At 33.2% G+C, this 13,168-nt stretch overlaps 1 protein-coding gene across 2 annotated transcripts in view; it reads left to right on the top strand.

The window, feature by feature from the left end:
* Positions 1-13,168, top strand: part of TMEM161B (transmembrane protein 161B) — a 116,781-nt gene that overhangs the window by 43,787 nt on the left and 59,826 nt on the right. For both annotated transcript variants that reach the window (XM_069085071.1, XM_069085072.1), the window contains one exon: positions 6,510-6,613. In XM_069085071.1, the coding sequence (XP_068941172.1) occupies positions 6,510-6,613 (104 nt within the window). The remainder of the gene's footprint in view (positions 1-6,509; positions 6,614-13,168) is intronic.

Here is a 13,168-nt window from a genome sequence, read left to right as displayed (position 1 = left end):
CCCACTATGTTCTGTGAACATTCCTAGGCACTAGGATAGAAGGAAGCCATTTAAGTTGAGAGATGGGAAGACTACTAAGAAAAGATTATAATGATAAAAACTTGCATTATGTAATAGTGTTTAATTGTTTGAGTTATATGCTAGTTACTAAGACTGAACTCTTAGTAATTATTATATCTGTAGTGGAAAAGAGGAACTAGGTAAGGCAGGTAATGAACTGGCAGCTTTTGAATTTTATTTTATTTTCTGTCTTTCAGAAAGCATTTAATGCCTGTGGTGCTCAGCTCTATGTTGGGTTTTCTGGGTACTAGAAAAGAATTAAGATCCAGTCTCATTGCCTTTTTTTCTCATCTTCCAGAGTATAAACTGGAAGACTGGCCTGAGTCTAGCCTGAAACCATAACAATGTGTTATGTTTCTGTGTATTTTGTATAGTATGTTTGTGTTCGTCATATTTGGTAGAAATATTTTCCCCTTTATAGATTCTCTTAGTTTTTAAGCATTGGTTTTATTTATACAAGAGCTTTTAAAAGATTATTAATCAAGATAGTCTCTTTTGTGATATTCTCTGCTCTTTATTTAGCTAAAAGTTATTCCCTACCCACCCCCTTATCCTCCATGGCCATAGTTATGGGAAGTTTCTCCTTTTTTGTATGTATAGTGTGACCTTTTCTCTTCAGGCTAGGTATCAATTTGGAACTTGTTGGAGTCCATGGTATAAGTTGTTGGTCTAAATTTAATTTCTGCCAACCACCTTTCTTGTTGTCTTAGTAGTTCTTGTCAGGAAAAGAGTCTTACTGCCAGTAATTTGTGTTCTTTGGTTTAACAGACACTGGGTTAGAGGATTTTTTTCTTATGGTTTCTGATTCTGTTTTGTTTCCTGTTTTGTATAATTAGACTTTATTTTAACATTCATTTTAAAAAATTTTGATTTCCAAATTCTCTGCTTCTAGCCCCTCCTGCACACACTGAGAAGGCAATACCAATTATACATGTGAAGTTATTCGAAACATTTCTGTATTAGCCATGTTTCAAAAAAAGAAACAAAAAGAGAAACTAATAAAAAGGAAAAAAAAAAGTAAAAAAAGTTTTCTGGATATAGATAGCATTTTTCATTGTGAGTCCTTTGGAATTGTCTTAAATTTCTGGTTCTGCTCACTTTGCATCAGTTCATAAAATTCTTCCCAGGTTTTTCTGAAATCATCCTGCTCCTTATGTCTTATAGAGCACAGTAGTATTCCATACCAATCATATATCGCAACTTATTCAGCCATTCCCCAGTTAATGAGCATTGCTTCAATTTCCAATTCTTTGCCACCACAAAAAGAATAACTGTGCATTTTTTTGTACATGTTAGTCCTTTTCCTTTTTCTTCTTTCTCTTTAGGATACAGACCTAGTTGTAGTTGTGGGTCAAAAAATATGAAGTTTTGCAGTCCAGAGTGGATTGACCAGTTCATAACTCCACTAGAACTGCATTGGTGTCCCTATTTTTCCATTTCAGCATTTGTCATTTTCCTTTTCTATTGTGTATGCCAACCTGATAAGTAGAGACCTCAGAGTAGTCTTAATTTTTATTTCTCTTATCAATACTGATTTGGAACTTTTTTTTTTGCTTTTTTGTAGGGCAATTGGGGTTAAGTGACTTGCCCAAAGTCACAGGGCTAGTAAGTGTGTCAAGTGTCTGAGGCCGAATTTGAACTTGGGACCTCCTGATTCTATTCACTGCACCACCTAGCCCTGAATTTGGAACATTTTTATGACTATTTATAGCTTTGATTTCTTCTTCTGAAAAGAGTGTTACATATCCATTTGGGGAATGGCTCTTATTTTTACAAATTTGGTTCAGTTTCGTATGTATTTGAGAAGTAAGGCCTTTATCAGAAAAACTTATTGTAAAAATTTCTCCCATTTTTCTGTTTTCCTTCTAATTTTGGCTGCATTGGTTTTGTTTATGCAAAAACTTTTTAATATAATTTAATCATATTAGCCATTTTATTTCTTGTGATCCTGACAGTCTCTTGTTTGGTGATAAGCTCTTCCCCTATCCATAGATCTGAAAGGTAAATTTTTCCATGTTCCTTTAATTTCCTTATATCACCCTTTATTTCTAAGACATGTACTCATTTTTATTTTAATCATGGTATTTGATATTAGATGTTGCTCTGTACCTAGTTTCTGCAAAACTGCTTTCCAGTTTTCCCAGCATTCATTTATTACTGTATGTTATGTATCTGATTTATTCCACTGATGGACCACTCTGTTTCTTAGGTGATACCAAGTTGTTTTGATGTTTGCCTCTTTGTAATATAGTTGGAAATCTAATACTGCTAGGCCACCTTCCTGGTGATTTGATTGATATGGCACAATTATAATTTTTATTTTATTGATTTGACCTGTCCATAAGCAATTCATATTTCTCTAGTTGTTTACATCTGTCTTTTATTTGTTTCACAAATGTTTTGTAATTATGTTCCTATGGTTCCTGGGTTTGTCTTGGCACATAGACTCCCAAGTATTTTATATTCTCTTTAGTTATTTTAAATGTAATTTCTATCTGTTCCTGCCAGGTTTTGTTGGTGATATGTAGAAATGCCAGTGATTTATGTGGCTTTATGTTATATCCTGCAGCTTACTTCAACTAGTTTTTTAGTTGATTCGCTAGGGTACTCCAGTTGGACTATCATATTGTCTGCAAAGAGCGATAGTTTTGTTTCCTCGTTGTCTGTTCTTATCCTTTCCTTTTCTTTTTCATGTTGTATTGATATACCTTCTATTTCTAGTACAATATTAAATAATAGTGATGATAATAAACATCCTTGCTTCACCCCTAATCTTATTGAAAAGGCTTCTAGTTTATCCTCATTACTGCTTGCTTTTGGCTTGAGATAGATATTATTTTTAAGAAAATCTGTTTATTTCTATGCTTTCTAATTTTTAATTTTAATGGGTACTGTATTTTGTCAGAAGCTTTTTCTGCATCTGTGCATGTGATCATATGATTTTTGTTTTGAGAAATTATTATTTTCTATTATATTAATAACCTATTTTTAATTAGGATCTACTTTTTTTTCTTTCAGGGACCAACCCCTGTAGGTCAGTCAGCCAGTCTCTGAAGGACAAGGTTGATCCTTGAGATTGTCCTAATCCTTTAGGAACATTCAATCTTGAGATGAACCCCACCCAACTAGCAGACCTTAGAATGTAAACAGAATCTATTCTAGGTACATTTCATCCCCAAAGGATCAAGTCTGTGCCCTTGCACCCTTCCATTAAAGCTTAGGGTGACCCAACTCAATGAAGGAGAAAACCAGCCAGGGTGGTCTTGGTAGAAATAATTCCTTTGTCTAGATTGCTGAAAGGAGCTGAGTTTCATGATCAAGAAGGAGGAGCTAAAGGTTTTCAGCCCACCTCCTTATTTAAAAGTCTACCCCTTCATTAATTGTTTACCAGTCAGAGTTGATTTTTTACTTGTCAGGGGCACCCACTTTTCCAGAGGTATTTAAAACATTGTCTCCATGGTTTAGTCTTTGGTTGCCGAGAGAAGCCACCCATCATTTTTTTATTATTAGCTAGCCTAATTAATAAATTCATTATCAGTTGCCTGGAAATACTGTCTCTCAAATTGTTCATTCATCTCAGTATTTTATTATTGATATTATCAGATATGCTTCTTTTGCTTTGTTTCTTGGTTACTTAGTCTGATCCTATGATTTACTTTTCTCTTTTATATTTTAAATCACAATAACTTTAATGGCTTACTTTTATAATACATTTTTAGGCTTATAACGCTATTTAATTTCTCTAATACAAATAGATTTCATTATTGTTTTGTTTAGATGGTATAAAATAATACCCTGGTAACTTGAGTCTAGTACTTGTTTTATAAATTACATTATTTCAGCCCAACAATGAAGAGTGAATGTCACTTAATTTATTTGTCTCCTTTTATTATTATAAAAGGAACTGATATGTATCATGGTTTGTTAATTTCCAGCTGGTTTATGTATTTTGTATTTGTTTTGAAAGGAACTTTTATTAACTGTTTTTGTAAACACTATATATAAATTCTGATGATTGTATCAATTTATTTTGTGTCCAGCACTATTACTGAAGATACTGTCCTAATTCAGTAGGGTTTTGGGGACTTGGTGGGTTGTTTTTTTTTGTTATTGTTGTTGTTGTGGGGAAGGGTTAGTGTTGGCTAATTATGTGGTGTTTTCAGAGTATATCATCCATTGGGTCATCTGCCAAGAGTTCTCTGTTTTGCTAATGTCACTACCTTTCATTTTATTCTATTGTCTTATTGTTCTATCTGGCACTTGTAAAACTATGTCAAATAGTAAGGACAGACCGAGGAGCCATCCTTATTTTATCTGTTTTTGTACTGGAAATGTTTCTAGTATTTCTACATTACAAATAATGCTTTCCCTTGGCATTTTTTATTGATGCTTTTGATTATTTTATTTATCTAATTTAGAGTATTTTTGGTTTGTTTTTTTGAGGGAATTGAAGGCTAATTATATAGTAGGTTGCATTCAGCAATATTTCCTACATTGTTGATTTTTTTAAAAATTTACTTTCTGATAGGTTTTATTCTAAATCTTGACTCATGAATCTGCAAATGCCATATGAATGTTTCCTTGAGTATAGATTGCAGTACATTTATGTCTTCCTTTCGTTATAAGGGGTCCAGTATACCCAGTATGTGGGTAAAAAGGAACTTTTCTGCTTTCTCTTGATATAGAAAAGATACTAATAGAACAGATAAGGTACTATCTGTCAGTTATTCCTCACTTGCCATGTGAGTCATCTTTTTAAATCATACATGTCTTTGTTTACTTTCTTCGGTTCTTCTGTTTATTATGTTTTGATGCCTGTGAGCTCACACCATGTGTCTCTGTTATTCTCTAAATCTCATATTATTTTCAAAAGTTGTTACTAAGAATCACATGATTTTTTTGACTGTCAGTGTTTCCTAATGAGAAGTTGTATTGGTGCTTCACAACAATGCTTCATTTTTCTTTTACTTATATAAGATAGTATTTTAGGGAATTGTTTTCTGTTTTATCACATTTTCTTTTTAAAAATCTGAGACTTTAAAATTCTGTGGGTTTTGTTTAAGTACTATTGTAATTTTGTCAGAGACATCAAACTATTTGAAATTATCTAATACATAACTTTGCATATTAGGATCTTCAGAAATAAATTCAAGTTGGAAATAGTTACTGCATCATTTGTTTGATTTATATTTGGGAAATGATTCTTAAACAAAGTATCATTATTTGTCTTTGTTACTCTCTTATTTTATTGACTTTTCAAATGTTTTTGTTTGCCTTCTTGTGGGTGCTGGTATTCACCCATGCACAACAAAATGTTTTTGTTTTTTTTAAGAGCTAAGTGATATATATACACATTATCTTAAAATTGGTCTATGCAAACAGACCAAGAATCTACTGATCGCATATAAAATAGCCATATTAAATAATTAATATTGAACCAATAATCAGCCAACTTTTTAGTCACATGGTCAGTCAATTTTTGTTCTTCTCCAAATTGACTGTGCATATTATGTGTCACTAAGATAACAAAATCAAATAAGTTCTCTATGATATGTGCTTGTCCACCATTACAACCTTGTTCTTTTAGTATGATATACTAGGGGTTTTTTTAAATTTTCTACAAAAGTCACCTTCTAAAAATGATCTATAACCAGAGGTTTTTAGGTTCATTTTGAAATTTATACAAAAGCTTTGCTTGAATTCTGCCCTCACATCATTATAATTATTGATTATGCTATGAGATGCTACTTAGGTGAAATTTAATATCAAGATGTGGTTATTTTACTACTTCATTGGCTTTAACCTCCTTTACCAAGGACTAGCATTACATAGAATTTCTTTGTATAATAATTGAGCTTCTAGTTAGAATCTGGGAAAGGAATCAGCAATCTCTTTCATGCATATTGAAGGTGACATCAGGATTTGGGGACACTGTGTCTTTTATCCAAAAGCATTCAGACCTCTTACTACTTTGTGATAACTATTAGAATTGATACATTGTATGTTCTAGAAGAATAGGGATCACCAGGTTGGCATGTCATTTTGGAAAAGTTTGTTGTCCTTAGTGGGTTAAAAAGAGTAAGTTGAGAAAACAAAATACTAAAAAAAAATTATGCCTTCAGTGGAAAAATAAGGAAATTTAACTTATGCAGAAAAATTTCCACATAGTTTAGGTTCACCTTGAGTATTTTTATATACCTGGATATGGTCCTTTGGTAACTTCTTGTGGAGGATAATAAGGAGAACCTTAAATCTTTAAACATTTACTTTTGAAATGTAGAATATCTAACATTATGATAGATTTTCATAGTAAACAGACCTTTACTGTAAAGTGTTTTTTTAAAACATTATTTAGGGGATATGTGAGATTCTTTCAAGGAAACCCAACAGATCTCTACATTGCTTCTCCAACTGAGCATTGATGTATTATTGAATTTGTTTTTCCACAGGGTGTGATAGGTATACAACTGGTTGTTACCATGGTGATGGCCAGTGTCATGCAGAAGATCTTACCTCATTATTCTCTTGCTCGCTGGCTTCTCTGTAATGGCAGGTAAGTAAAGAATAAACTGATTTTTATAAAACTTTAAAATAAATTTAGTTTAATAGCAGAGATAACTTCAGAAAATGAGTATTAGTTACTAGTCACAACTTTAAAAAAAAGGCGAGAAAGGAAAATAAATTATATTTTTATTAATTATCCATGTAATTATTTGGTTGTTGAAAAGCTGATAAGGTCAAGGTAATAGATTCATTTCCCATGTGAACCAGTTAAAAATTTTGCTGTGTTCCATAGACATAGGTATCATCCTTAATTTTCATCAGATTCCTTGAAAATTCATGTTTTTGGTCACAATGGTAAAAAGTGAGGTTGTTTGAATTAAACAAACCCATCTCTTTAAATAGTTATCATTTGTACCAATTAATGGCAGTTATTTTCTCCTTAAAGTAGAGTTTGTAGTTTGATTTGCAGAAATCCTCAAGAGCTCCAAAATGTTTTTACTTTGAAAGGATGGGAGCAAGGATAGGTATTACTTCATGGTATTTAAGTTTATATGGGTACATGTAGTTTTTCTATATAGAATGTAAGCTCCTTGAGGGCAGAGGCTTTTATTTTTGTTTTCTTTTTTCCTAACACTTAGACACAGTTCCTTTAATACAGTAGGTATTTACTAAATTGTGATTTATTGATTATACCATGATTGCAGTAATCAAAGTTGCTACTTATTTGTCTGTAACATTCCCTCGAGTTTTTCATCTTTGTGAAATTACCATATTCTCTTGATGTATGTTTTATACATTTTCTTATGTTTGGGCCTTTTGTGGGGATAGAGAATAACTGAACACCATCTTCCTCATGATATTTTCATATACTTAAAGATAGGTAGGACTTTATTTCCTTTAATATTTCCCAATAGATCAGGCCTGTTTTCTAAATCCTAGTCATCTTGACTAATTAGCATTTTCTCCAGTTTTTTCCCCACATCTATTTGCAATATTGTAGAACCTCACTTATTCGGTTTAGTAGAAAAAGGGGAAGGTAGTTTAAATTAGAAATTTTAAAATTCAGATTTATAACTATCAGTAATATCATGACAAAGACTTTTTTTAAACCTGCGAGACCTATTTTAATAGCTATGGATCATTTGTAATTGGCATATTGATTGTGTGGTTGGGTAATAATTGTAGTTTTTTTTTAAGAGGGCTTAACATTTGTTCTATAATCTTACTTGTGTAATTAATTCACTTAGCTTATCCTTTTCCCATTGATCATGTAAAGGGAAACTTTAGGCAAACAAATTTACAGATTACAAATTATTTGAGTTTGAATTTATATATCCTTATTCTACAGATAAAATTGGACTTAATGCATTTATGAAGTTTTGGATTCTTCAGATCACACTGTCCTGCCTCTGTCTTATGCTGATAACTTCTGTGTGTGTTTGTGTTTGGATAGCTCTTTAAGATACTTCAACAAGAGCAGACACGGCTGCTAACTCACTATAAACGTACAGTCCATGAAGACTATGGTTCTGTTTTTTTCCTTCAACTGATATTTTGTCCTTGGAGACCTTTCTTTATCTTCATCTGTTATGTATTTTATGTGATAAAGTATATTACCTTGAGTTTTTGCCTATTGAGTTTGCTATTTTTACTAGGGAAAAAAAGTTCTAAAAATCCAGATTACTGAATTTCCTTTGTAATTTGAGGTATTTAAGCCTTTGATTTTGATCTATGGAGAATGTCACAGTTCATAAACTTGTACTAGAGAATCAGTAAAGTAGATTGGAATTAGGTGATAAGGGTTTGAATCTTGAACTATAAGTAAATCATTTAACTTTTCTGAGTCTCAGTTTTATATCTAAATAATTATAATAAAAACTTGCCCACCTACCTCACAGTGAAATGAAAAAAGTACTTTGTAACTTTTTTGGCTATGAAAGTTTGACCTTGTTATAAAGTAGATGAGTTGCGTTATTTAAAATTGCATTCAGTGCCAAAATTGATATTGAATACAATCTATTGGTGCCACTTAAATTCTTTCCAGGAATATTGTTTCATTTTAGTCAAGCCAATTTTTATTATCTTTTTAAAAAATATTTCACTATCTCCAGTGTTCTGGTTTTTACATAGTGAATGCAGAAGATCTGAGACAGAACAATACTTAAATTTTTGGTGGAGAAATTTATTTTGCTTTTATTAGCTAATATTAAAATTCTTTACATAAATGTGAAGTCCAAAAGTTCTAATGCCTTTTTATTTGTTAACTCATGTGAAAGCCATGTACTGGAATAGGAAGAGGGCTGGAATCAGAATGAAGAGCCCTGGGCTCAAATTCTGACTGTTATTTACCACCTTTGTGACTTTGGGCAAGTCATTTAATCCTTCTGGTTTTTACTTTTTAAACCTCTGAGATTAAGATCTTAGATTAGAATTCACTCCATGACAGGGGTTCTTAACTTTTGTTTGTGTCGTGGACTCTTGGCAGTCTAGTAAAAGTCTAGAGACCCCTTTTCACAGTGTATTTAAATGAATAAAATAAAATGTATGTGATTACAGAGAAAACCAATTATATTGAAATTTAAATACAGTTGTAAAAATGTTTTAAGTTCATGGACCCCAGGACCCTTGTTTTGTGGTATTTCCAGCTTTCCAGCTCCACATCTTGTGATCATAGTGATACTTTAAAAGCATTGTGAATATTATATATTTCTGAATGTGTTTCTGCTGGGTAAAAGGAAAAATTTGCTAAAAATTCTTCAGTGCTGAGAAAATGCTTTCAGGAGCTTGAGAGCTCAAATGAAAGCTATTTTTAATGACAAAAAAAAACCAACTCATCAAAAATAAATAATGTAAAAACATTGTCTAGGTGCTAACAGTTTAGGAAGAGCATAGATAAGTCCACAGTCTGGTTGCCCTTAGAAGAGGAAAACCACAAGGGTGAAGGTTTCTTAAATCTATGTCGTGAAAATTGGTTGAAGGAATTGGGTGTATAGAAGCTAGAGAAAAACAGACTGACATGACAGCTTTGTTCAGAAAGACTGGAATGTGAAAGAGCCATTAGATATGTTTTGTTTAACCATGTTAGGCAGAAATGGGAGCAGTAGTTGGAAGTTGCAGTGGCCAGTTTAGGTTTGAGATGTTAGGAAAAATTGTCTCAAAATCGAATGAGTTCCCTGGAAGGTTGCATATGTTTGGTAAGTACACACAGTACACATTCTTTTTCATGGAAAACTTTGGTCTAGAGCAGTGGTGTGAAACTCAGATAAAAATGGGTTACATGTGGGCTGTATATTGACTTAGAGAACCACAAATTAGTATCATTGCATTTTTATTTATTTTGTTATATATTTCCCAAATTGCATTTCAATATAATTCAAGAGTCCTCCTGTGGACTGAGTTGGCTATCTCTCTGGTCCAGAGGATTGCTTATATTCCTTACAACTCTGAACATCTGTGGGTTGTTGTTTTCTTAATGATGTATATATATACCAAAACTTGCTTTGTACATTTTTGTTTTAGTCTGACCCATTTACCACTTAGACTTCTATGGCCTTTCCCCCTCCCCCTAGTTTATGAAAAATTTTTGCTGTTATTTGATTGGTTCTGTTTTTCCCTACACCCCCCCCAGCCAGAAAAGTTCTTGACCAGTTCAGATCAACAGCTTCCTACAGCTTATAGTATAGAAAGTTGCCTGTAGCACTGAGCAATTAAGGAACTTGCCCAGGGTCATACAGCTTGTTGTGAGAGAGATGAATTATTTTTAAAAGAAAACTTTTAGACTACCAATACTATCAGAATTTTATACATAAACAGTATGATTCTGGAATTATGGTTGTTTAATTGGTAGTCATCAATTAAGTCTAGGTATCCTAATAACATGAGGCAATTGGATTTCTGTTCTCAGAAATTCACTAAGATTTCTCAACTTCAGTCACTACTGTAGACAGTGTCATTAAAGCTCAACTCCCTCCTTTTGACTTCTGATCCTGGTTTGGTCAGCTATAGAGAAGGAAAAGATAGTGGGTTTATAAGACAATAATAACAAAAGATTGTATTGAAAATGGGATTTTTCTTCTTTTTCCATCTTCTCCCATATATTTTCATATAGCCTATGCCTAGAAAGCTATCTTTAGCCAATCTTATCCTAAAATATGAAGAAGATTACTATAAAATATTGATAGGGATTACTGAGTATATGCTAATAACTATGTAGTACAATTTAGGTCATTGAACCTATGACCTTCCAGGTCCTCTGGGGCAGCATTTTGACTGAGTCCAAGTTTTACAGAACAAATCCTTTTATTAAGGGCATTTGTTCTGTGAAATTTGGATTCAAAGGTCCACACTTGAGGACCTAGAGAGCCACATGTGACCCTCGAGGCCAAAGGTTCCCCACCCCTGATTTAGGAAATATCATCTATGCTTATAACTCACCTCTGTGGGACCACACTTATTCTGTATTATTGAAATGACTGATGATACTCCCCCCCCCCTCCCCACTTCATTCCCCCATGTTCTTCTAGTTTTCTGTAACTATTCTTCTCTAAGTACTTTTCATATTTGGGAATGAATTTTTGACAAATTAGAAAAACCAGGCAACTTTTTAGGGTCTGTGTCTCCATCTCTTTAGCAGCTTCACCATATCCCATTCCTATCAGCTGGCTAAAGAAAAATCACTGGGGAGTTTGGCAGCATCAGAATGTTGGCCAGGAAGTGTTGGGTCTTTAGGCTCTTCAGCTATTGTTCCCCTTTGAAATAAGCTATTCTCCCTGACCCACAGATACACTTCTTGTACCTTTCCCTGTTCACTTACTTGACTATTAAAGGCATGGATACTGTAGGGTAACTGGCAAGCAATGGGATAAATTGGTGTTTATATGATATATCGTCCAGTGAAAAGTATTACTCCTAAACATAAAAGAAGAATATACAATCCTCTCTGATCAGTACCCCATCCCAAAAGTCTTAAATCTAGAGCTACAGAGTGTTATACTCTGTTGTAATTGAACTTCCTTTTTTGTTTTGAAGTGTCTTGCTTGGCCCCTCTCTTCTTGGAGAGGTAAGTGATAGGCTATAGTTTTTGTACATTTGAATAGTGGGTTTTGCATGGGGATTTGGGGAAGGCACTGCTTTTTCTCCATGTCCGTGCCCTGCTAGACTTGCTTTTCTCTTTTCCTGATTGTGCCCTTCAACCTGATGCATTATCTTCACCTCCTCCTCCATCTCCTTAGGCTCCTCAGTTTGATGAATTGCCACCTCTCTCATGTCCCTAATCAAAAATCTACTACTCGTTCAGATGCACACTGAATTTGACTCATCACCTATTGGGTAAAGAAAGATATGAAAACACCCCCATATTCAATTGCTGGAGCTTCTTGTGCCTGTTTTTTTGCATGTTGCCTGATCCTAAGAGCCCACCACCAGCTTCCTCCTTTAAACCTACTATTCAAATGCACAGTAGGTGGGCCCTGTAACTTAAGGGATGGTGAAAAAGTTTAAATGCCTCAGCTTTAAGTGAAATGCCTGAATCCCTTGCTCTCCTTGCCTTGGCCATTTTTTCCTTTTCTCTCTGAAATGACCATGGTATTCTGTTAAAGTTGTTAGCAGAGAAGAACAGGGATCTTTTAGGCATGTGCACAAGAAACTGAATTTGAAGAAATAAGGCTGAGCAGATTTTCTAGAAATGAAAATGTTACATATTTTTTGTAAATTGTTGTATTGTGTAAATTACATGTTTTTGTAAGTGAAAGAAACTGGAAAAAAAAAGAATTGAAAAGTGAGATTAGATATTTCTTTAGTTTTCTATGTTGTGTATTTAGGGTTGGAAGCATTTTGGGAATGGTGAAGTCTTAATCAGTCTTTTATATTTTACATATGCACATACCACATACACATATTCTCATTTTCATTCTCATTCTGTTTCTCTCCCAAAGATTCAAGATTCAACTTTATTCTCACTTCCTTCTATAACTAGTTTTTAAAATGTAATTGATACTAGAATTTCTTAAATTCTAAAATAGGTTAATTGAAGTGATGTGATATTTTTTTTAGTTTTGTGAAGTACATGAATTATATACTTTTTTGATGACATTAGATTGTTGAGCAGATTTACTAAAATGACATCTTAAGCTAAGATTATCATCTTGTGTGAGTGAATCAGCAGGCAAGAATAGTCCAGATACTATTAGACATTTTGGCATGTTTGTACTTGTATTTGATATAGAGTGACATTTTGCTCCATCTCAGAAATACGACTAAAGAACTTGGGACAAAGCAAAAAGTCAAAAACAAGAAAAAAAAGGAGGGGGAGGGTGGGACTTAATAAGTAAAATAATGGTCACAAAGTCCATGTACTTTATTGATACAGATTTCTCAAGTTCTTATTCAAATCCTATTTACTTTAATAAAGCTATCCTTGTTATTTGATTTGTAAACATGCAACAGATTAAAATTTAAAAATTGAAGCAGCACTTTTATAGGCAAGTATATTGATAGCAGTAAAAAGTAACTGCAGAAGAAAACAGCACTCCAAAAGACAAACACAAACTTTGTAAAAGACAAAAGGGCATGGCAGTCTGAGGCCATTTAGTGTACAGGCAAACAA

The sequence above is a fragment of the Petaurus breviceps genome, unplaced genomic scaffold, assembly GCF_028583685.1.
Source record: "Petaurus breviceps papuanus isolate PSGF00001 unplaced genomic scaffold, PetGlider_PUasm1.0 175, whole genome shotgun sequence".
Lineage (NCBI taxonomy): Eukaryota > Metazoa > Chordata > Mammalia > Diprotodontia > Petauridae > Petaurus > Petaurus breviceps.
The sequence above is the reverse complement of the archived record's forward strand: the minus strand, read 5'-3'. Positions and strand labels throughout refer to the sequence as shown.